This window comes from Oncorhynchus gorbuscha, linkage group LG03, assembly GCF_021184085.1.
Source record: "Oncorhynchus gorbuscha isolate QuinsamMale2020 ecotype Even-year linkage group LG03, OgorEven_v1.0, whole genome shotgun sequence".
NCBI lineage: Eukaryota > Metazoa > Chordata > Actinopteri > Salmoniformes > Salmonidae > Oncorhynchus > Oncorhynchus gorbuscha.
In genome coordinates, this window is record NC_060175.1 from 22,282,229 (window position 1) to 22,307,924 (window position 25,696).

Genomic DNA, 25,696 nt, shown 5'->3' on the forward strand with positions numbered 1-25,696 from the left:
AGCTTTAGTACTGTACCCTCCCTACCTGTCAACCAGATACTGTTACTGCCCCTCCATACAGCCTTAGTACTGTACCCTCCCTACCTGTCAACCAGATACTGTTACTGCCCCTCCATACAGCTTTAATACTGTACCCCCCCTACCTGTCAACCAGATACTGTTACTGCCCCTCCATACAGCCTTAGTACTGTACCCTCCCTACCTGTCAACCAGATACTGTTACTGCCCCTCCATACAGCCTTAGTACTGTACCCCCCCTACCTGTCAACCAGATACTGTTACTGCCCTTCCATACATCTTTAGTACTGTACCCTCCCTACCTGTCAACCAGATACTGTTACTGCCCTTCCATACAGCTTTAGTACTGTACCCTCCCTACCTGTCAACCATATACTGTTACTGCCCTTCCATACATCTTTAGTACTGTACCCTCCCTACCTGTCAACCATATACTGTTACTGCCCTTCCATACATCTTTAATACTGTACCCCCCCTACCTGTCAACCAGATACTGTTACTGCCCTTCCATACAGCTTTAGTACTGTACCCTCCCTACCTGTCAACCATATACTGTTACTGCCCCTCCATACAGCCTTAGTACTGTACCCTCCCTACCTGTCAACCAGATACTGTTACTGCCCCTCCATACAGCTTTAATACTGTACCCCCCCTACCTGTCAACCAGATATTGTTACTGCCCCTCCATACAGCCTTAGTACTGTACCCTCCCTACCTGTCAACCAGATACTGTTACTGCCCCTCCATACAGCCTTAGTACTGTACCCCCCCTACCTGTCAACCAGATACTGTTACTGCCCTTCCATACATCTTTAGTACTGTACCCTCCCTACCTGTCAACCAGATACTGTTACTGCCCCTCCATACATCTTTAGTACTGTACCCTCCCTACCTGTCAACCAGATACTGTTACTGCCCCTCCATACATCTTTAGTACTGTACCCTCCCTACCTGTCAACCAGATACTGTTACTGCCCCTCCATACATCTTTAGTACTGTACCCTCCCTACCTGTCAACCAGATACTGTTACTGCCCCTCCATACATCTTTAGTACTGTACCCTCCCTACCTGTCAACCAGATACTGTTACTGCCCCACCATACATCTTTAGTACTGTACCCTCCCTACCTGTCAACCAGATACTGTTACTGCCCCTCCATACATCTTTAGTACTGTACCCTCCCTACCTGTCAACCAGATACTGTTACTGCCCCTCCATACATCTTTAGTACTGTACCCTCCCTACCCGTCAACCATATACTGTTACTGGCCTTCCATACAGCTTTAGTACTGTACCCTCCCTACCTGTCAACCAGATACTGTTACTGCCCTTCCATACATCTTTAGTACTGTACCCTCCCTACCTGTCAACCAGATACTGTTACTGCCCTTCCATACAGCTTTAGTACTGTACCCTCCCTACCTGTCAACCATATACTGTTACTGCCCTTCCATACATCTTTAGTACTGTACCCTCCCTACCTGTCAACCAGATACTGTTACTGCCCTTCCATACAGCTTTATTACTGTACCCTCCCTACCTGTCAACCATATACTGTTACTGCCCTTCCATACATCTTTAATACTGTACCCTCCCTACCTGTCAACCAGATACTGTTACTGCCCTTCCATACAGCTTTAGTACTGTACCCTCCCTACCTGTCAACCATATACTGTTACTGCCCTTCCATACATCTTTAGTACTGTACCCTCCCTACCTGTCAACCATATACTGTTACTGCCCTTCCATACATCTTTAATACTGTACCCCCCCTACCTGTCAACCAGATACTGTTACTGCCCTTCCATACAGCTTTAGTACTGTACCCTCCCTACCTGTCAACCATATACTGTTACTGCCCCTCCATACAGCCTTAGTACTGTACCCTCCCTACCTGTCAACCAGATACTGTTACTGCCCTTCCATACATCTTTAGTACTGTACCCTCCCTACCTGTCAACCAGATACTGTTACTGCCCTTCCATACATCTTTAGTACTGTACCCTCCCTACCTGTCAACCATATACTGTTACTGCCCCTCCATACATCTTTAGTACTGTACCCTCCCTACCTGTCAACCAGATACTGTTACTGCCCTTCCATACATCTTTAGTACTGTACCCTCCCTACCTGTCAACCATATACTGTTACTGCCCCTCCATACATCTTTAGTACTGTACCCTCCCTACCTGTCAACCATATACTGTTACTGCCCCTCCATACATCTTTAGTACTGTACCCTCCCTACCTGTCAACCAGATATCAAAACAAATCAAATCAAATGTATTTATATAGCCCTTCGTACATCAGCTGATATCTCAAAGTGCTGTACAGAAACCCAGCCTAAAACCCCAAACAGCAAGCAATGCAGGTGTAGAAGCACAGTGGCTAGGAAAAACTCCCTAGAAAGGCCACTGTTACTGCCCCTCCATACAGCTTTAGTACAGTATATTTCTCGCCACCATCCCTTCCTATGAACCAGAGAGCAGCACTATACCACTACACTATCTCTCAGTCTCCAGTCTCCTTCCCCTAGAAAGTACTGAGCTCTAGATTCGAATCACAACCTCTTTCACTGATTTATTTTAAAGCCACATCTCTCCTGTATTCTCTCCAAACTCCAGAGTTTCAGTACGATCCCTGTCCCTCTCGTGTTTACCAAGTATGTAGATTTAGTCAAGCATCTCTGCCATGCTTCCAAATATACTGTTTTACTTAGACATTTATTGTTCTATTGTCAATAACTGTATTTCAGTCCCTCCAGGATTCAGCTATGCTGTCATCACAATTGTTTTTGCAGAATCAACAGTTCCCTGCATATTATGCGAGGGCTTGCAAATTTAACCAATCACTGCGGTATTGCCGCATAAACAATAAAATCATTGCAATATTATCGCATATAACTGACCCATCTCCCCAGAACAAAAAGAGGGCTCGCAAGTTCAACCAATCACCACACATTTACAGCAGAATATGGTTCAATCAAGCCATGAGTCATCAAATTTTTGCCTCGTTATTGCATTTTCGTTACAAATTGGACAAAATCATTACATTTTCCCATACAAAATGTCAAAATTGCTGTAGCAAAATCAAGTATTTTTACCCGCAAATATCACAAAAAATCTCTGTGAAATCCTGGAGGGATGGGGATTTAGTAATTGAACCTTCAAACCAAGTAAGGTAATGTATATTAAATTATAGTAAAGTATAGTAAAATATAGTCAAGTATAGTCAAGTATAGAATACTAAAGCAAGTAAAGGATTACCACAGGATTATCACCACTGCCTCCATTTATACACAGTAAACATAACTAGTAACTGGATAGTAACATGATAGGAGATATGTATCGTAGGAGTAGCATCTTCAGTATGTAGGGGTCTCAGAAGAGATCTTTCTAGTGCTCAGAATGCTTGGCACTAGGCTGAAGGTTGGGGTTAAAGGTCAGTGGTTATAATAACATGGATCCCTCGGCGATGCCAACTTGTGAAATGCATCACCCTGGCTTTTCTGTGTCTATCACCGTACCCGGGCATGACATGAGAGACTGTATAGTAACATATATACTGAGTGTACAAAACATGAAGAAAATCTGCTCTTTCCATGCAATTGACTGACCAGGTGAATACGTTTTAATGTCACATGCACAAGTACAGTGAAATGTATTTAAAAAATATAATTCCAGGTAAAATCCAGGTCAAAGCTATGATCCCTCATTGATGTCACTTGTTAATTCCACTTAAATCAGTGTAGATGAAGGGAAGGAGACAGGTTAAAGAAGGATTCTTAAGACTTGGGACAATTGAGACATGGATTGTGTGTGTGCCATTCAGAAGGTGAATGGGCAAGACAAAATATTTAAGTGCCTTTGAACGGGGTATGGTAGTAGGTGCCAGGCGCACCGGTTTGTGTCAAGAGCTGCAACGCTGCTGGGTTTGTCATGCTCAACAGTTTGTGTGTGTATCAAGCATAGTCTACCACCTAAAGGACATCCAGCCAACTTGACACAACTGTGGGAAGCATTGGAGTCAAAATGGGCCAGCATCCCTTTGGAACACTTTTAGGAAGGTGTTCTTGATGTTTTGTACACTCAGTGTGCATGTGAATGCTGTTAATTTGCATTGCAGCATGTAGGTATAGGCTCTAGAGCTGTACTGTTCTGTATGACCCCCCCCTCCCCTCCGGCCTGCAGGTGCTAGCTTCCTGTCATGTGACTAACAGTTGTCCATCTTCCTCTTCTGCTCCCCTTCAGTGTCTACCACAGTCCATGCTACTGGTGTCAGTGGTGCTGGTGTTGTCAGTCAGTGTCGCTGTTGCCAGCTGTACTGGGTCGTTCCACGAAAAGAGTGCCTTTAAGTAGAAATTGTGCACAAATATTGAGTTTTAAAAACCTGTTATATTAAATGATGTGCCCTTTAATATAGACCACATTGAGAATTTAATAAAGCAGATTTTATATTGGAATAAAGGCTTGCTAAATGCTTGTAAAATTAAACATTTTGATATGTCCCTTCATCAACCCTGTGCCACTTCTAGAAAGATTTTAACCCACTTAATCCCAAAAGTTACACTATCATTGTAAAGCTCTTGTTATTTTGTTGCTTTGACAATGTAAGTTCTGAAGATTATTATTTATAAATTACATATGTCCCTCTTTTTAAGGTCAATCCTGTTACGTGAACTGAAATCTCATTTTTAATAGGGTGAAACTATTAGTAAAAAAATAAAAAATAAATCCTAAATTCATTGAACATCTAATAGTAAAATTATACGGAAAAGCAAGTGAGCTGGTTCTGCTCTTTTTGGCAATTTTCAGGTGTTTTGTGGTGTGAAAATAAGCAGGTTAAACATACAAAGTCAATCCTTGTCACCCATAGACAGGCTAGAAATGTTTTAACAATGTATTTCCTTGCATTCTATTGACCCTCTCAGTTGCACACAACAAGCTTCCATTCCCCCGGTCACAACGGGAGTACAATGGGAGTTATGGCTCAACAGATTTAAACCTGTTACTTTATTTGGCCCTTAATAGCCACTTACTATCTCATTGAGATGTGTTTTTATGAAGTTGAACAAATACTCTTTATGACAGTATGCTAAAAGTAGGTGAAATCAAACATTTTTTTTGACCAAGTTACACTTCTCGAAAGGTACCGAATTGGTGGAACGACCCTACTATTATTGTTGCTGTTACGGTTGTTGTTGTTGTGGTGCATTGTTACTGTGCTGCTCTAACCTATCTTGATAGAGGCCCATTCTCCTCCCCATGTTTCTCTGCTGTGCCGTCTGCTGTCTGAATGCATGGGCTTGCATGCATTAAACATGAAGGGGTGACTCTGGCTGACCTCACAGAGAAGAAGAAAGGAAGCAGGTTTGGGTGGTTCAGCCAGTCCTCCGACACTCATGGTAAATCCCCTGGTTTTCCCTTCCACATTGAACAAGTCTGCGTGTGCGTGTGTGCGTGAGCAAGCTTGTGTGTGGGTGGGTGATTGCGCATGCTTGCGTGAGCTTGTGTGTTTGTGTATGTATTTGTTTGTTTGGGTATGTCTGTGTGTACACCTCTGTGTGTCTGCAGCCTAATGTCAGCAGCCTAATGTCAGCAGCCTAATGTCAGCAGCCTAATGTCTGCAGCCTAATGTCTGCAGCCTAATGTCAGCAGCCTAATGTCAGCAGCCTAATGTCGGCAGCCTAATGTCAGCAGCCTAATGTCAGCAGCCTAATGTCGGCAGCCTAATGTCTGCAGCCTAATGTCTGCAGCCTAATGTCTGCAGCCTAATGTCGGCAGCATAATGTCGGCAGCCTAATGTCTGCAGCCTAATGTCTGCAGCCTAATGTCGGCCTAATGTCATAATGTCGGCAGCCTAATGTCGGCCTAATATCGCCCTAATGTCTGCAGCCTAATGTCTGCAGCCTAATGTCTGCAGCCTAATGTCGGCAGCCTAATGTCTGCAGCCTAATGTCTGCAGCCTAATGTCTGCAGCCTAATGTCGGCAGCCTAATGTCTGCAGCCTAATGTCGGCAGCCTAATGTCTGCAGCCTAATGTAGGCAGGATAATGTCTGCAGCCTAATGTCTGTAGCATAATGTGTGCAGCCTAATCACCCTGCTTGTGCTTTGCTATTGTGATTGACCATTCTGTTTGAGCATCACTATCCTTTCGGTCTTGCTTTTCCTTTTGTGTTCTTTCTGTGTTTGATAAAGCCTCTCCCTGCAGGCCAACTCCTGCTGTTTCTGACTCAATGATCCCAGACTCTCTCATCCCCTGTGAGTGGAGTCACATGAGGAGCACCAGGCAGCATAATAGGGATACATACTGCTCTGGTTGATACCAGGCACTCAACTTCTCTCCCTCTCTCTCTCTCTCTCCATGCGCAGCCCGGTTAAATCAGCTAGGCTGGGGGCTCAGTGTGAATAGAAAAACGGGGCTAAACCAAGATCACTACATCCAGCAGTCAGCAGTATTGAGAAAGAGAGAGAGCTGTCGAAGGACTCAAGAGTCAAAGAGAAAGCTTCACACAAACCTCGTAACCTCGCACAAACAGGCTGTGGTCACACAAAAGTTGTAGCCTTGTTTCTTTTCACACAGTCATAGCAGCAGTCTTCTCATATTACAGAATTTCTCCCAAAGTATTTAGAGAATATTTTAAGAGTCTAATATTTTAGAGTAGTACAATACCTTCGGAAAGTATTCAGACCACTTGACTTTTTCCACATTTTGTGACGTTACAGCCTCATTCTAAAATGGATTAAATAAACAAAATTCCTGAGAAATCTACACACAATATCCCATAATGATAAAGTGAAAACAGGATTTTGAAAATGATGTATTAAAAATATTTAAAAAATACAGAAACACCTTATTTACATAAGTATTAAGACCCTTTATGAGACTCGAAATTGAGCTCAAGTGCATCCTTAAGATGTTTCTACAACTTGATTGGAATCCACCTGTGGTAAATTTAATTGATTGGACAGGGACAGATATGTCTATATAAGGTCGCACAGTTGACAGTGCATGTCAGAGCAAAAACCAGAGGCCAGTAACCGAAAGGGGCCAGTAACCGAAAGGTTGCTGGATCGAATCCCAGAGCTGATAAGGTAAAAACCTGTCATTATGCCCCTGAACAAGGCAGTTAACCCACTGTTCCCTGGTAGGCCATCATTGTAAATAAGAATTTGTTCTTAACGGACTTGCCTAGTTAAATAAAGGTTATTTTTAAAAATATATATAAAAAACAAACAAGCAATGAGGTTGAAGGAATTGTCGAGAGCTCCGAGACAGGATTGTGTGGAGGCACATATCTGGGGAAGGGAACCAAAACAATTCTGCAGCATTGAAGTTCCCCAAGAACACAGTGCCTCCATCATTCTTAAATGGAAGAAGTTTGGAACCACCAAGACTCTTCCTAGAGCTGGCTTCCCGGCCAAACTGAGCACTCAGGGGAGAAGGGCCTTGGTCAGGGAGGTGACCAAGAACCTGATAGTCACTCTCTTCTATGGAGATGGGAGTACCTTTAAGAAGGACAACCATCTCTGCAGCACTCCACCAATCAGGCATTTATGGTAGAGTGACCATTTTTCAGCGACAGCGACTGGGAGACTCGTCAGGATCGAGGCAAAGATGAACAGAGCAAAGTACAGAGAGATTCTTGATGAAAACCTGCTCCAAAGCGCTCAGGTCCTCAGACTGGGGGCGAATGTTCACCATCCAACATGACATAGACCCTAAGCACACAGCCAAGGCTTCGGGACAAGTCTCTGAATATCCTTGAGTGGCCCAGCCAGAGCCCAGACTTGAACCCGATCTAACAGCTCATGAAAGTCCTGAAAATAGCTGTGTAGCAACGCTCCCCATCCAACCTGAGGGACCACGAGAGGATCTGCAGAGAAGAATGGAAGAAACTCCCCAAATACAAGCTTATAGTGTCATACCCACAAATACTTGATGCTGTAATCGCTGCCATAGGTGCTTCAACAAAGTACTGAGTCAAGGGTCTGAATACTTATTTTTTTATAAATTAGCGAAAATCAAAAAAACTGTTTTTGGTTTGTTATTATGGGTTATTATGTGTAGATTGATGAGGAGAAAGAAAGAAAAAATCATCAATTTTAGAATACGGCTGTAAAGCAAAACAATGTGGAAAAAGTCAGTGGCCGAAAGGTGTTAGTGTTTTAAGTATAATATTTTTGTATCTAGTTTTTTGTGTCTAATATTTTAAAGTAATACCTTCTTTTTTTGTCTAATATTGCTGTTTAAAGGAGCATCCTCTTTCTTCATCCTGTACTCCTCCACTGCATCAGAGAGCCCTCAGACATAGCAGATGTCCCGTCCTCTAACTCCCCTCTGTTCCTACATCTCTAACTCATTATGTTAAGTCATAGTGATGATTACAATGACCATACTAGTAACGCTTATGATGGCAGTTAGTTTATTAATTCATAGTAAGTTAATAAGGTACTAGAAGCCAGTAGTTATTATGATGAAGAGATATCCTATCACATTGTCATACTTTCCAGGGGATATAAAATAAATACAAACCCTATAGTGGTTTCTTTCTTTCTTGTTTTTCTATCTGCCCACTTTACAGACTTTCTTCTGTCTATTCTGTTGCACATGGATTTGGTTTTGGGAGGTATCGTCCTTTGGAACCAAATTTGTGTTGTGTTTTTTTGTTGTTGAGAAAAGGGATTTCTTAGAAATTCCTGCAGTGATGCTGACCGTTCTTTCTTTCTTTGATGAATGAGGTTTATTTTCTCTGGGATGTGTATGACTCAGCTGTGGTACCGTGGGTCTGAATGTGTACTGTACGGTTGACGTGTGTGTGTGACATGTACGGTGTGTTGTACATGGGGTTCTGTATGTGTGTATGATGAGTACTCTGTTTGCCACTGCAGCGAGTATGCCAGCCAGTGAGACGGAGTCGGTGAACACAGAGAACGTGGCCGAGGATGAGGTGAAGACACCGTGCTGTGGACCTTTTTGGTGAGAACTCCCCCAGACTAGAACCACATCTGCAGTTCCGTACCATAGAACACAACCTGCGATATTATAGAAACTACCACATTCTTTACAGAAGCACAACCCCTGAGTGAACTATTGTGTGCTTTATCTATCTTTATCTATCCTCTATCTATCCTGCCTGGACAACTGCTGGTGTAAAACAAGCTTTAATAAATACATTTGTTTGGTTGACCACTCATGTTGCACATAGGATATGTGGCTTTTTACAACATTTATAAATATCCTGCAGCCAGCAAACTAAACTGACATCTATTATAAACGTTTTGATTTTTCCAGTCAAAAAATTTCAAAGTCAAAGTTCAGGTCAGTGAAATCACCTTACCTCACATGTGTCCTTGCTTGACGCATGCAGCAGCAGTCTGTACAGTAAAAGTTATATTTTTCTGCATGAAGTAGTGACGTCTGTTATTTCTGTAGATAAATGCTTGCTTTAGGTTTCTCTACTGTATGTGCTGTTCTGTTCTCTGGAGTCAGCTTTAATGAGTCTGCAGGTAATAAATCAACTCCACCTCCCCTTTAAACATGTCAGCATATAATCTGGGGCATCGGGAGGAACTGGAGGTTCTGGAGCCTTGTTGTTTTTATACTTTTTGATTTATACTGCATGCTATGCTGCTCTCTCCCTGTCCCAAAGTTCTTTCAAAGTTCATTGACTTCTCTTTCCCAAGTTTTCTTCTAATATTCTTTGAACACAGTGCCTGCCTACACCTCCTCTTTATATACTTCCTAACCCCCCTCTAACCATCAATCCTCCCCTCTTCAATGAAAACCACCCCTACTGGTCTCCTTTTTACTTCCTGTCTCACAGTCGGCGCTGGCGTCGCTGGAACAGGTTCTGCCGCAGGAAGTGCCGGTTGGCAGTTAAATCGGTGCCTTTCTATTGGCTGGTGATCATCCTGGTGTTTCTCAACACACTCACCATCTCCTCAGAGCACTACATGCAGCCTGACTGGCTCACTCAAGTACAGGGTTAGTACACTACAATCAGCCTGACTGGCTCACTCCAGTACAGGGTTAGTACACTACAATCAGCCTGACTGGCTCACTCCAGTACAGGGTTAGTACACTACAATCAGCCTGACTGGCACATTCCAGTACAGGGTTAGTACACTACAATCAGCCTGACTGGCTCACTCCAGTACAGGGTTAGTACACTACAATCAGCCTGACTGGCTCACACCAGTACAGGGTTAGTACACTACAATCAGCCTGACTGGCTCACACCAGTACAAGGTTAGTACACTACAATCAGCCTGACTGGCTCACTCCAGTACAGGGTAAGTACACTACAATCAGCCTGACTGGCTCACTCCAGTACAAGGTTAGTACACTACAATCAGCCTGACTGGCTCACTCCAGTACAGGGTTAGTACACTACAATCAGCCTGACTGGCTCACTCCAGTACAGGGAGTGGGTCTACTACACCACATACTGGCTACCATTGTCTTAGATCATGTGCCATAGGGCCAGGAGTTTTTCCTGACCATGTTACTTGACCAGCAAAACTTCAGGCCCATACAGTATTTATACTCTATAACTAAGGCCCAGAGTAGTCTTATGAGGCTCCATGGCAGCTGTGAAAAGAGACTTGACCAGAATTACTTCCAAGTCAGGTCACGTGGTAAGGAAAAACTCCTATCAATGATATTTTTAATGTGACTTGCTTCAGCAGTCACACTTTACATCTTGTACTTATTTCTGACATTTTATTAAAGTTATTATTTGTATCACTACTCCTTTTACACTGTTTAAGCTAGAAACACCATTCAAACTTTAAAACATGCAGACTGGTGTGGAATAGTTTTGATACCGTTTATACTTTTAAACTATTAACATTTTTGTAATCCCAAAATAATCCTAATCCAATTTAATGTAAACAATGTGACTTTTGACACAAATCAGCTACTTTGACCACTTTCCCAACAACTTAGACAAAAACGTTGTGCGTATGAAATCTTAAGCCCGGTTCAGATACAACAGCCGACATAAGGAGAGATGAGACAAGACAAAATTAGCTCATTTTGGAATTGTCTGTTGTAGGACAGCTAACTAAAAACATTCAGATCAAAAACATGAGATGCATGTTTGAGAACAATTCCACTATAATGTGACTATTTTTACAATGATGTGGTGAAGCTTTGAAACAAAGTTGGCACTTGTTGTAGCAAACGAGTATCATTAAATACATGCACCAGAAACATGGCACACTTTGTAACTTGACAGAGAAATATCAGCAAGCTAGCGATTACTGCAGCAAAAGAGCTAGCTACCTGTCTGCTTGGCTTGCTAGCTACTTGTCTAAACACAGACAAAATGTCAGCGCACTGTTCTCTGATTGGCTAAATGGATCCGTCTCGTCGCAAGTCTTTAGCTAAGATTTGACATGTTCAATTTGGGAAAATCAAGCAGCCGACATGAGACGTTCTAAAAATAGAGTGTTCAAAGCAAATGTTATAGAACTGAGTAAAACCATGTTGTCTGTTGTATCTGAATCAGGCTTTAGTCTACGTCTCTGCTGTTCAAATCTGAAATCAGAAGTGATAGACAACAATACTGATACAAAATAAAGAAAACGGTGTGCAGGTGTTGTTGAAAGCCCAAAGGCTAACATGAAAACCACAAAAATGATATACAATAAATAAGTACACAAATAACAGATAAAACCTACTAATAATAATTGTTTAAATGAATTGATCCGTAATCACCTGAAAAAAAAACTATTCAGCTGTTTTAGTAACCAAGTCAAAAAAAATTATCTCAACTTTAACCTTTTTTAACCACCTTCCCACAATCTTAGACAAAAAAGAGCATATGAATTATATCGTATATGGCCAATATGCCACTGCTAAGGGCTGTATCCAGGCACTCCACTTTGCATTGTGTGTAAGAACAGCCCTTAGGCATGGTATACTGGCCAATATATCACACCTCGTCAGGCCTTATTGCTTAATTATAGAACTTGGGGAGCACATTCGAAGAATTAGACAACTAGTAAACAATGTGACTTTTGACACAAGTCAGCTATTTTTACCACTTTCCCAACTGTTGGAAAAGGTATGAAGGTCTACTTCTCTGCTATTAAAATGTTAAATCAGAACAGAAATATATTCTACCTATCAAACGATACAGCAGTTTTAGTAACCTCAGAGGTTTTGGCCACTTTCCAAACAACTTACATAAAAACTTACTGTGTATGACATCTTGTTGTGTTTATCTGCTATTCAAATTTGAAATAACAACAGAAATATCTTCTACCTGTTATAGAAACCACATCAACTACTTTCATCAAGCATTCTTACATTTCTAATTATATCACTGGGGGAGCACATTCTATGAATGAGAACCACTAATTAATGTGACTTGCTTCAGCAAGACCACTAGAAATTCCACTTGCTTCTGACGTATAGTTAGTGTGCCTTGCTTCACAATACCACTCTATGTAATAACCTACCATTACTATAAGGCCTACTACTACCACACTCACTACTACTACTACTACTACTACCACACTCACTACTACTATTGCTACTACTGCTACTACTACTACTAATAATATTACTATTACTACTACTTCAGAGTTGTGGCTGAACGATGACATTATCAACATACAGTTGGCTGGTTATATGCTGTATAGGCAGGATTAAAGAGGGGGCCTGGTAAGACAAGGGGCGGTGGACTATGTATTTCTGCAAATAATAGCTGGTGCACGATATCTAAGGAAGTCTTGAGGTTTTGCTCGCCTGAGGTAGAGTATCTCATGATAAACTGTAAACCACACTACATCTACATAGAGAGTTTTCACCTGTATTTTTCGTAGCTGTCTACATACCACCACAGACTGAGGCTGGCAATAAGACCGCACTCAATGAGCTGCATTCCGCCATAAGCAAACAGGAAAACGCTCACCCAGATGTGGCGCTCCTAGTGGCCAGGGACTTTAATGCAGGGAAACTTAAATCGGTCTTACCAAATTTCTAACAGCATGTTAAATGTGCAACCAGAGGGAAAAAACTATTGACCACCTTTACTCCACACACAGAGACACATACAAAGCTCTCCCTCGCCTCCATTTAGCAAATCTGACCCTAATTATATCCTCCTGATTCCTGCTTACAAGCAAAAATTAATGCAAGAAGCACCAGTGACTCGATCAATAAAAAAGTGGTGAGATGAAGCAGCTGCTAAGCTACAGGACTGTTTTGCCAGTAAAGACTGGAATACGTTCCGGGATTCCTCCGTTGGCATTGAGGAGTACACCACACACCACATCAGTCATTGGCTTCATCAATAAGTGCATTGATGACGTCATCCCCACAGTGACAGTACGTACATACCCCAAACCAGAAGCTATGTATTACCGGCAACATCTGCACTGAGCTAAAGGCTAGAGCTGCCGCTTTCAAGGAGCGGGACTCTAACCTGGAAGCTTATAAGAAATCCCGCTATGCCGTCAGACAAACCATCAAACAGGCAAAGCATCAATACAGGACTAAGATCGAATCATACTACACCGGCTCTGACACTCGTCGGCTGTGGCAAGGCTTACAAACCATTACAGGCTACAAAGGGAAGCACAGCCGAGAGCTGCCCAGTGACACGAGCCTACCAGACAAGCTAAACTACTTCTATGCTCGCTTTGAGGCAAATAACACTGAAACGTGCATGAGAGCACCAGCTGTTCCGGACGACTGTGTGATCACGCTCTCCGCGATGTGAGTAAGACCTTTAACCTCTTAGGTCGACCCGACACGCAGGCGTCCCATCTAGACATCTGGAAATGCAAATGTGCTATGCTAAATGCTAATAGCACTCGTTAAAACTCAAACGTTCATTAAAACACACATGCAGGGTACTGAATTAAAGCTACACTCGTTGTGAATCCAGCCAACAAGTCAGATTTTTAAAATGCTTTTCGGCGAAAGCATGAGAAGCTATTATCTGATAGCATGCAACACCCCTAAAGACCCGCAGGGGACGTAAACAAAAATAATTAGCATAGTCGGCGCTACACAAAACGCAGAAATAAAATATAAAACTCCATTACCTTTGACAATCTTCGTTGTTGGCACTCCTAGATGTCCCATAAACATCACTATTGGGTCTTTTTTCCCGATTAAATCGGTCCATATATAGCCTAGATATCGATCTATGAAGACTGTGTGATCAAGGAAAAAAACTGTGTTTTATAACGCAACGTCATTTTTTTTTAATTAAAAAAGTCGACGATAAACTTTCCAAAAACACTTCGAAATACTTTTGTAATGCAACTTTAGGTATTAGTAAACGTTAATAATCGATCAAATTGATCACGAGGCGATGTATATTCTATGGCTCTACGTCTTGAAATAATGTCCGGATAAATCTCAACCAAAATATCCGGTCGGAGACCGGAAGAAATGGGCTGTCTCTTCTTCGTTTGACCAAGAAACAAAGCCTAGGCAATTGACAAGACTGGTGACATCGTGTGGAAGCTGTAGGAATTGCAATCTCGGCTCCAGGTAATGTGGTTCCCATTCAACAATACATTCAAGTGGCGCATTGATATATTCTCCAATTTTCAGTGATCAGATTTTCCTGCGCTTTTCGATGAAACGCACGTTCTGTTATAGTCACGGCCGTGATTTAACCAGTTTTAGAAACGTCTGAGTGTTTTCTATCCACACATACTAATCATATGCATATACTATGTTCCTGGCATGAGTAGCAGGGCACTGAAATGTTGCGCGATTTTTAACAGAATGTTCGAAAAAGTAGGGGGTAGGATCAACAACTTAAACAAGTCAACATTCACAAGGCCGCAGGGCCAGACGGATTACAAGGACGTGTACTCTGAGCATGCGCTGACCAACTGGCAAGTGTCAACACTGACATTTTCAAACTTTCCCTGTCCGAGTTTGTAATATCAACATGTTTTAAAAAGACCACCATAATCCCAGTGCCCAAGAACACTAAGGTAACCTGCCTAAATGACTACCGACCCGTAGCACTCACATCTGTAGCCATGAAGTGCTTTGAAAGACTGGTCATGGCTCACATCAACACCATTATCCCAGAAACCCTAGACCCAATCCAAATTGCATACCGCCCTAACAGATCCATATATGATGCAATCTCTATTGCACTCCACACTTCCCTTTCCCACCTGGACATAAGGAACACCTACGTGAGAATGCTATTCATTGACTACAGCTTAGCGTTCAACACCATAGTGCCCTCAGAGCTCATCAATAAGCTAAGGACCCTGGGACTTAACACCTCCCTCTGCAACTGGATCCTGGACTTCCTGACGGGCCCGCCCCCAGGTGGTAAGTTTAGGTAACAACACATCCGCCACACTGATCCTCAACACAGGGGCCCCTCAGGGGTGCAACCTCAATCCCCTCCTGTACTCCCTGTTTACTCATGATTGCACGGCCAGGCACAACACCAACACCATCATTAAGTTTGCCGATGATAAAACAGTGGTAGGCCAGATCACCGACAACGACGAGAGGTCAGAGACTTGGCCGTCTGGTGCCAGGACAACAACCTCTCCCTCAAGGTGATCAAAACAAAGGTGATGATTGTGGACTACAGGAAAAAGAGGACAGAGTACGCCCCCATTCTCATCGACGGGGCTGCAGTGGAGCAAGTTGAGAGATTCAAGTTCCTTGGTGTCCACATCACCAACAGACTAGCATGGTCCAAGCACACCAATACAGTCGTGAAGAGGGCACGACAAAACCTATTCCCCCTCAGGAGACTGAAAAGATTTGGCATGGGTCCTCAGATCCGCAAAATGTTCTACAGCTGCACCATTGAGAGCATCCTGACTGGTTGCATCACTCCCTGGTATGGCAACTTTTCGGCCTCTGACAGCAAGGCACTACAGAGTGTAGTGCGTACGGCCCAGTACCTCACTGGGGCCAAGCTTCCTGCCATCCAGGACCTCTATAACAGGCGGTGTCAGAGGAAGGCCCTAAAAATTGTCAAAGACTCCAGCCACCCTAGTCATAGACTGTTCTGTCTGCTACTGAACGGCAAGCGGTACCGGAGCGCCAAATCTAGGTCCAAGAGGCCTAGACTTCTAAACAGCTTCTACCCCCAAACCATAAGACTCCTGAACATCTAATCAAAATTGCTACCCAGACTGTTTGCACCCCCCTCCTTACACCGCTCCTCTCTGTTATTATCATTTATGTGTAGTCACTTTAATAACTCTACCTACATGTACATATTACCTCAATAACCTCGACTAACGGTGCCCACGCACGTTCACTCTGTATCAGTACCCCCCTGTATATAGTCTCGCAACTGCTATTTTACTGCTGCTCTTTAATTACTTGTTACTTTTATTTCTTATTGATATTTTTATTTTTATTTTATTTAAACAGCGTCGTTGGTTAGGGGCTCATAAGTAAGCATTTCACTGTAAGGTCTACACCTGTATTCGGTGCGTGTGACTAATGCAATTTGATTTGATTATGATTACTACAAGTACTACTACTACTACCAATAATAATAATAGTACTACTATTACTGCTACTACTACTACTAATAATAATAATAATAATAGTACTACTATTACTGCTACTACTACTACCAATAATAATAATAGTACTACTATTACTGCTACTACTACTACTAATAATTATAATAATTATAATAATAGTACTACTATTACGGCTACTAGTACTAATACTTATAATAATTATAATAATAGTACTACTATTACTGCTACTCCTAAAAATAATAATAGTACTACTATTACTACTACTACTAATAATAATAATAATAATAGTACTACTATTACTGCTACTACTACTAATAATAATAATAGTACTACTATTACTGCTACTACTACTAATAATAATAATTGTACTACTATTACTGCTACTACTACTACTAATAATAATAATAATAATACTTGTACTACTATTACTGCTACTACTAATAATAATAATAATAATATTTGTACTACTATTACTGCTACTACTAATAATAATAATAATAATTGTACTACTATTACTGCTACTAATAATAATAATAATTGTACTACTATTACTGCTACTAATAATAATAATAATAATAATACTTGTACTACTATTACTTCTACTACTAATAATAATAATAATAATAATGATAATAATAATAATATACTATTACTGCTACTACTACTACTAATAATAATAATAATAATGATAATAATAATCATATACTACTACTGCTACTAGAGTCAATAGGTCCACCACTACTGCAGTCACTACTTCTACTAAAAAATTAGCCTTAATTTGTCAACGCTAGCAATTTAAACTTCAACATTTCTTTGAATACAATAAAATATTTTTTTGCCAGCTGAAGCAATTCACAATTTATCTTCATGGAAAATGACCTTTCTACTTTATTCTGTGTTATTGTGTTATATTGACTGACACCACCCTCTGTCCTTTGTGATTCCAGACGTGGCAAACAAGGTTCTACTGGGATGTTTTACGTGTGAGATGATGACCAAGATGTACAGTCTGGGCCTGCAGGCCTACTTCGTGTCCCTGTTCAACCGCTTTGACTGCTTTGTAGTGTGTGGAGGCATCACAGAGACCATCCTGGTGGAGCTGGCCATCATGTCTCCTCTGGGCATCTCTGTGTTCCGCTGTGTCCGCCTTCTCAGGATCTTCAAGGTCACACGGTGAGACCACCGCCATGTGGAGTAGGGTGAAGTCGCCCCTAGACACTGTTCTCTGTGTGTGTGTGTGTGTGTGTGTGTGTGTGTGTGTGTGTGTGTGTGTGTGTGTGTGTGTGTGTGTGTGTGTGTGTGTGTGTGTGTGTGTGTGTGTGTGTGTGTGTGTGTGTGTGTGTGTGTGTGTGTGTGTGTGCATACTGTATGCATGAGAGTGTGTGTGTGATTTGGCCATCTCTCTCTGTTCTCCAGTCACTGGCAGTCTCTCAGTAACTTGGTGGCATCGCTGCTCAACTCCATGAAGTCCATCGCCTCCCTGCTGCTCCTGCTCTTCCTCTTCATCATCATCTTCTCCCTGCTGGGCATGCAGGTGTTCGGAGGCAAGTTCAACTTCGACGAGACACAGACCAAGAGGAGCACCTTCGATAACTTCCCCCAGGCACTGCTCACTGTGTTTCAGGTGGGTGAACAGTACAGTGTGTGGGTGTTCTCTCTCTCACTCACTCACACACACACACACACACACACACACACACACACACACACACACACACACACACACACACACACACACACACACACACACACACACACACACACACACACACACACACACACACACACACACACACACACACACACACACACACACACTTATACTGTATCTAGAACCTCATGGTCTACCGGTATTTAGTGAATGATGTATATAAAGAGAGCCTCCTGGTGATGACATAGGGGCTAGCCCAGGGATGTAGTGGTAAAATACAGATGGGTCAACACTGATCGCCGCTGGCGGGAATAAAGTCATGCTCCCTATATTTTAAATGCATTTTTCCACAATAGGTGGGTTTGTGTTTGTTTATGCCTCAGACAAGTCCTCTGTTTTTGCTGTTGTGTGTTACATAACTAGAGTAAAATCTCCAATGTCTACTGTATATACATACTGTAAAGTACAGTATGTTATGTTGTACTACCAGCGTATGCTCTATGTGTATCCATAAAATGACAAATGAATTATAGGACCTCTATGTGTGTAGCATCCAATATATTTGGGTGTGTTGTTGCCAGATCCTGACGGGTGAAGACTGGAACGCTGTGATGTATGACGGCATCATGGCGTACGGTGGCCCTTCCTCATCAGGGATGATCGTCTCCTTCTACTTCATCATCCTCTTCATCTGCGGAAACTGTATCCTTTCTTTACCCCACTCATCCTATCAACAGCCCAGATCACAATCTGCACTTACCTAGGTTCCAGAGGAGGCTGGTGGGAGGACATATAGGAGCTGATTGTAATGGCTGGTATGGTATGGGATGGTATCAAACATATACAACATGGCCAACAACTTCCTCTGATCCAGACACTCCAGGGCTGGGAGGTTTGTATTAGCCCAAACATAATAACCATCTTATCCTTGGCCGTTTCCTCCCATCCAGCATTGAACATTTCTGACTTCGACACAAGCACTGTATGCTTTTCTCTCTGTTCCTATTCTGAATGTTCTGTATCAGTGTCTTCCTCTAGTCCTTGACTGAACACTTTGCTCAGACATCCTGCTGAACGTCTTTTTGGCTATCGCTGTGGACAACCTGGGAGACGCGGAGTCTCTCAATGCTCCACGAGAGAAAAAGGAAGAGAAAAAGGAAGACTTGGTAAAACTCCATCCCAGACATATTGTGGTTCAGGTTTATTCAGCGGCATTGTATACTTGTGAAACATACATAATATGTGATGCTATAACATAGTTTAAAATACACTTTAAAAACTAAATTATGACACTTATTATACACAATTAGAACTCTTAATCACATTTGCTTCTTTGGATACAGGTGCCAGTGGAGGAAGAAGAGGAGAATGCTGCAGGTACATGGAGAGAACAGGCCTGTGTGTGTGTGTGTGTGTGTGTGTGTGTGTGTGTGTGTGTGTGTGTGTGTGTGTGTGTGTGTGTGTGTGTGTGTGTGTGTGTGTGTGTGTGTGTGTGTGTGTGTGTGTGTGTGTGTGTGTGTGTGTGTGTGTGTGTGTGTGTGTGTGTGTGTGTGTGTGTGTGTGTGTGTGTGTGTGTGTGTGTGTGTGTGCGTGTGTGTGTGTGTGTGTGTGTGGTTGTGTGTGGGTTTGTGTGTGTGTGATCCAACTCACTGTGTGTGCCTGTATTTGCAGCAGAGGAGGAGGAGGAGCCGGAGGTTCCAGCAGGGCCACGCCCACCCATCTCTGAACTGGTCAAGAAGGAGAAGATCACCCCCATCCCTGATGGCAGTGCCTTCTTTATCTTCAGCAAGACCAACCCGTAGGACACACACACACACGCACACAACAAGTGGCTGTTCTTGAGCCTGTTCTCAGAGCTCTGCCTATTGTCTGTTGTTTTCCTCAGGATCCGGGTGGGATGTCATAAACTCATCAATCACCACATCTTCACCAACCTCATCCTGGTTTTCATCATGCTCAGCTCTGTCTCCCTCGCTGCAGAGGACCCCATACGCAACTTCTCTGCACGCAACATCGTAAGTACAGGAACCTTCTGTCTAGGTTAGAGGAACACACCGTATACAGCAATTGATTTTCAACAGATAGGCTTCGTAGTAGTACATAGTATGTACAGTAAAGACAGATTCTGTAAGGTTAATTATTGGTTAATTATTTACCTTGATTTAGTGATTTAGTTTGTTGCGATTGATGTACACTAACAGAGTACTGCGGTAAAGATAACTCTTTCCTGAACTTTTCCCCATGATGCTCTGAGGCAGCAGGTTCATTGACTTGAGTTGCTTTATTTCAACTCATCATACTAACTTAACCTCAAGCTGCGGGAATTTAAAGATGATGTCATTGTGGTAGTGGGATAATGGCATCATGCAGGTGCACTCAATGAAACTATACGATGAATAGATAGTGTATTATAAAATATATTGTATTCTACTGTACATGGATTTGATACATTTATATGACTACTGTTGATGTTCTGTTTATGCATATTAAGTCCTTTCCTATGCCCTTTCCTGCACACATGGATTATCCCACTCTAACTAGTTGTTCTAATGTCTTTGATGAATACACATGCTGCATAACCTGTATAATCGTTGTTAAACATATACGTTGCTTTTTGCAGATACTTGGTTACTTTGACTATGCTTTCACGGCTATCTTTACTGTTGAGATCCTATTGAAGGTAAATGGCCTGTGTTCGCCTCTTTGTGCTGTCTACTAACTGCCCCCCACAGTAACACTCCCAACGTCTGGTTGCCTTCCAGGTCCTAGGCTATGCAGATTATGTCTTCACTAGTATGTTTACATTTGAGATCATGTTGAAGGTAACCCCCGTTAATGACGACAGAGAGCCTTGTTGCATTCTCTCCTTGTGTGTCACCTGCTGCCACCACAGTACTACCTGCCTTGTTTTGTTTTCAGTTTCTATTCTTTGTCTTTTGACTCCATGGCACCTCTTTTAACTTTTAGATTGTCATCATCAGCTAACTCCCAACTACTACTACACACACACTGACTAACAAAAGAGTTGTTCAATTTCCACTAATCAACAAACGAATGATCCAGGAAGGAATCAGACACAAACTAGCCCAGATTGGTGTCATCATGATTGTCACGTTTGAGTTGAAAGGGTTTTGGAATTTCGCCCAACGACACAAGTTTGTGTAACTTTCAAAAAATTATGCAACTCTTTGTGCAAGGAAACAGCTATCAATGCACTATTTAAGACCTGTAGCTTTGACTGAAGTTGAACCAGAAGTCATTGGTGGAGTTTTGGAGGGTTTAAAAGCAAACATCTAAGGCCATCTCCAGTCAAAGCCAACTCCATCTCAAACTGACTGACTGCTATTCAGATACTAAAGCCATAAAAGAGGGGGCAAACCAACCATGTTCATGTGGAGCATGGACTTTCCCCTGACTGACTGAGTGCATAGAAATGTAGTGTTTCCTCCAGAACCGTTAAGAGGGTAGACCTGACCTGCAGTCCTGTCCAGGGTCGTATTCATTAGGGCAAACCGTAGCAAAATGTTTCGCAAATGAAAGTGAAAACTACAGTTTCTTATTGGACCAGTTCAGTTAGTCCTCCCTTTTTCGGGCTGTTTTTTTTCCATTTTCCGTTTTTTTCCGTCCCGGCTCAACTTGGTCATGCTGCGTTAGCAGCACCCTGCGTTCTCTGTTACCATTCTCAGTTAGCTCTTTACTCCCTCCCTCACTGTATGTTCTACTGGTCTCTACATTTACATGCACTCAGGACGATGAACTTTTCTTTTATGATTTGAACAAGACTTCCTTCTGCTGGGTTGTTTACTTCTCTGCCTGCTGAAGTCTGACATGTTTTAGTGGGAGCTGCTTTATTATCCCTTTATATTTGAGCTATTAAAGAACATGAAGGAATGTGCTTTAAGGGAAACGGCCATACATGAATGTGCTTTAAGGGAAACGGCCATTCATGAATGTGCTTTAAGGGAAACGGCCATACATGAATGTGCTTTAAGGGAAACGGCCATACATGAATGTGCTTTAAGGGAAACGGCCATACATGAATGTGCTTTAAGGGAAACGGCCATACATGAATGTGCTTTAAGGGAAACGGCCATACATGAATGTGCTTTAAGGGAAACGGCCATACATGAATGTGTCAGTAAGGGGATTTGGTTTTCCAATCGCTGGAGCGTTCGATCCTATACTTCATCTCAGTAGTAGACATAATATCTGTTCTCGCAGAGTGGCAATAAACTGCATGTTTTACTGCTGCGAGTGACCCTGTTATTAGCGGATTGGGAAATTAATGACTTGCTACTACATTCATGTACCAGTGTGCCGTGGGGTGGCGATGGTAGCTGCTAGCCTCCTGTGTTACTGCTCTGCCTGAGTCTGAGCCTGAGTCTGAGCCTGATTCTGAGCCTGATTCTGAGCCTGAGTCTGAGCCTGAGTCTGAGCCTGAGCCTGAGTCTGAGTCTGAGCTCGCCACCCTGAAATAGAGTGATCTACAAGAGTGTGGAATTATGTGGGTGTACGTGGGTGTGAGGGAGAGTGAGTGCTGTATTATTGCTGTTTCTACTCCTTTGTCTATTTCGATGTGTCTGTCTTGTGGTGTACAACTGTGATATTGTGTACTTCTCACTGGGGACACCATGTCATTTCAACATGGAGAACTGGGTAATATTTGGTTGAGATGATGAACAGTGAGATTACAACCTATATTTACCCACTAAAAAACACAGCCAAAAATGTGTTGAATTTCCAATGTGTTATCGCTATGCTTTCAACCATCTAAAAACACAACCAAATTCCAAGATTTCCACAGACCTGCGACGACCTGTTATCTTTGACATGCACACTTTAAATTATTACATAAGACAAACTTTATAGTTGCAGTAACCACAAAATTTGGCCATGGATGTGTTACCCATTTTAAGGTTGTATGTTACATTAGTTTGTAAGGTAGCCTTTTCCTGTATTACACAAGTAATATTGAATTGTGTTTGGTTGACAACGTAACCAAATATCAACATTTAAAGGAGATGTATATGCTTGGATTGTTCCATCTGAGCCACTGGCTTAAATCCCATTCTTTAACTTATACTTTTGGTTGAGTTGGAGACGTGAATCCAACATATCATTTGTTAGCATGTCGACAAGTTAATAGGCGATTTATTTTATTTCATAAGTGATATTCAATTGTGTTTGTTAGTCAACAGAGCCAAATAACAACATTTGAAGGAGATATATCTTCTGTTTGAATAGTTCCACTTAGTCTGGCTTGTTTGATTACTTTCTTCAAATCCAAGTTATTTACACGTAGATTCCACATCACAATATGTTAATAAATTACATTGAAACAACGTTGATTCAACCAGTTTGTGCCCAGTGGGTTGTGTGTATGTCTCTGTGTTTGTGTTAATGTGTGTATTTCTTAGTGTCTGAAACCCCTCTAACTAACTGTGCCCTTCCCATCAGATGACCACATACGGTGCGTTCCTCCATAAAGGAGCGTTCTGTAGGAACACCTTCAACCTGCTGGATCTGCTGGTGGTGGGGGTCTCCCTGGTCTCCTTCTGCATCCAGTCAGTACCTGCTGCTACCCTCCGCCCACACTATTTCTTTTCTTTCTTTTGCTCTCTCTCTCACTCTGCTATCTGTCTCTTCATCATATTCCTCACCCATTCTCCCTCTCTCTCTGTTTCTTCTCTCTTGCACACTGTCCTGACACATCATTTTTAATTGATATGGTCCCATTAGATATGGCAGTGAATGGTTGTATTTAGAGAGTGCGAGTTTGTTTCTGACAGTGAGTTCCTGTGATGACATTTAGGTCCTCTGCCATCTCAGTGGTGAAGATTCTGAGGGTCCTGCGTGTGCTTCGGCCCCTGAGGGCTATCAACAGAGCCAAAGGTCTCAAGGTAGACTGTTAACCTCCTACTCTTTCTCTTTATGTATCAATTTACTTGCCGCAGTATTGGTAGAACAATTACAGTAAACGTGATCGTTTGTTACAAAAACCTGTGCCGTGCGACAGGTACAAAAGGTAATAGTTCCCGTAATGGTATCGTTACTATAGCTCCTTGTCTTCTTTGACATATATTAACCTTTCATCAATGTAATGCCATCTTACCGTTCAATGACTGCTAACATTTGAACTTTGACCCTTGCAGCATGTAGTCCAGTGTGTGTTTGTGGCCATCAGGACCATCGGTAACATCATGATCGTCACCACGCTGTTGCAGTTCATGTTTGCCTGCATAGGAGTACAGCTCTTTAAGGTCAGCGCCGTAACACTGGTTCTAAGATCAGTACTATAACTCTACCGTAACAGCACTGTCAGCACTGTGACACTGGTTCTAAGATCAGTACTATAACTCTACCGTAACAGCACTGTCAGCACTGTGACACTGGTTCTAAGATCAGTACTATAACACTATTAATAATAATAATAATATATGCCATTTAGCAGCACTGTCAGCACTGTAACACTGGTTCTAAGATCAGTACTATAACACTACTGTAACAGCACTGTCAGCGCTGTAACACTGGTTCTAAGATCAGCACTATATCACTACCGTAACAGCACTGTAACACTGGTTCTAAGATCAGTACTATAACACTACCGTAACAGCACTGTCAGCGCTGTAACACTGGCTCTACGACCAGTACTATATTACTACTGTAACAGCACTGTCAGCACTGTAACACTGGTTCTAAGATCAGTACTTTAACACTACCATAACAGCACTGTCAGCACTGTAACACTGGTTCTAAGATCAGTACTATAACACTACCATAACAGCACTGTAACACTGGTTCTAAGATCAGTACTATAACACTACTGTAACAGCACTGTCAGCGCTGTAACACTGGTTCTAAGATCAGTACTATAACACTACTGTAACAGCACTGTCAGCGCTGTAACACTGGTTCTACGATCAGTACTATATCACTACCGTAACAGCACTGTCAGCACTGAAACCCTGGTTCTAAGATCAGTACTATAACACTACTGTAACAGCACTGTCAGCGCCGTAACACTGGTTCTAAGATCAGTACTATAACACTACCGTAACAGCACTGTCAGCGCTGTAACACTGGTTCTAAGATCAGAGCTATATCACTACCGTAACAGCACTGTAACACTGGTTCAAAGGTCAGTACTATAACACTACTGTAACAGCACTGTCAGCGCTGTAACACTGGTTCTAAGATTAGTCCTATATCACTACCGTAACAGCACTGTAAGACTGGTTCTAAGATCAGTACTATAACACTACCGTAACAGCACTGTCAGCGCTGTAACACTGGTTCTACGATCAGTACTATATCACTACCGTAACAGCACTGTCAGCACTGAAACCCTGGTTCTAAGATCAGTACTATAACAGTACCGTAACAGCACTGTCAGCGCTGTAACACTGGTTCTAAGATCAGCACTATATCACTACCGTAAAAGCACTGTAACACTGGTTCTAAGATCAGTACTATAACACTACTGTAACAGCACTCTCAGCGCTGTAACACTGGTT

General features: G+C 42.2%; 1 protein-coding gene across 14 annotated transcripts in view; it reads left to right on the forward strand.

The window, feature by feature from the left end:
* Positions 1–25,696, forward strand: part of LOC124028199 (voltage-dependent L-type calcium channel subunit alpha-1D-like) — a 148,233-nt gene that overhangs the window by 57,590 nt on the left and 64,947 nt on the right. For 5 of the 14 annotated variants that reach the window (XM_046340319.1, XM_046340327.1, XM_046340346.1 and 2 more), the window contains exons 10-24: positions 5,346–5,423; positions 8,912–8,999; positions 9,315–9,341; positions 9,847–10,007; positions 17,479–17,704; positions 17,948–18,155; positions 18,764–18,884; positions 19,245–19,348; positions 19,526–19,559; positions 19,854–19,980; positions 20,068–20,197; positions 20,803–20,862; positions 23,640–23,746; positions 23,995–24,082; positions 24,335–24,442. In XM_046340319.1, coding sequence (XP_046196275.1) covers positions 5,346–5,423; positions 8,912–8,999; positions 9,315–9,341; positions 9,847–10,007; positions 17,479–17,704; positions 17,948–18,155; positions 18,764–18,884; positions 19,245–19,348; positions 19,526–19,559; positions 19,854–19,980; positions 20,068–20,197; positions 20,803–20,862; positions 23,640–23,746; positions 23,995–24,082; positions 24,335–24,442 — 1,667 coding nt within the window. Of the gene's footprint in view, positions 1–5,345; positions 5,424–8,911; positions 9,000–9,314; positions 9,342–9,846; positions 10,008–17,478; positions 17,705–17,947; positions 18,156–18,763; positions 18,885–19,244; positions 19,349–19,525; positions 19,560–19,853; positions 19,981–20,067; positions 20,198–20,802; positions 20,863–20,944; positions 21,005–23,639; positions 23,747–23,994; positions 24,083–24,334; positions 24,443–25,696 lie in introns of all 14 variants that reach the window. The other 9 variants (XM_046340313.1, XM_046340357.1, XM_046340361.1 and 6 more) reach the window with 6 other exon arrangements.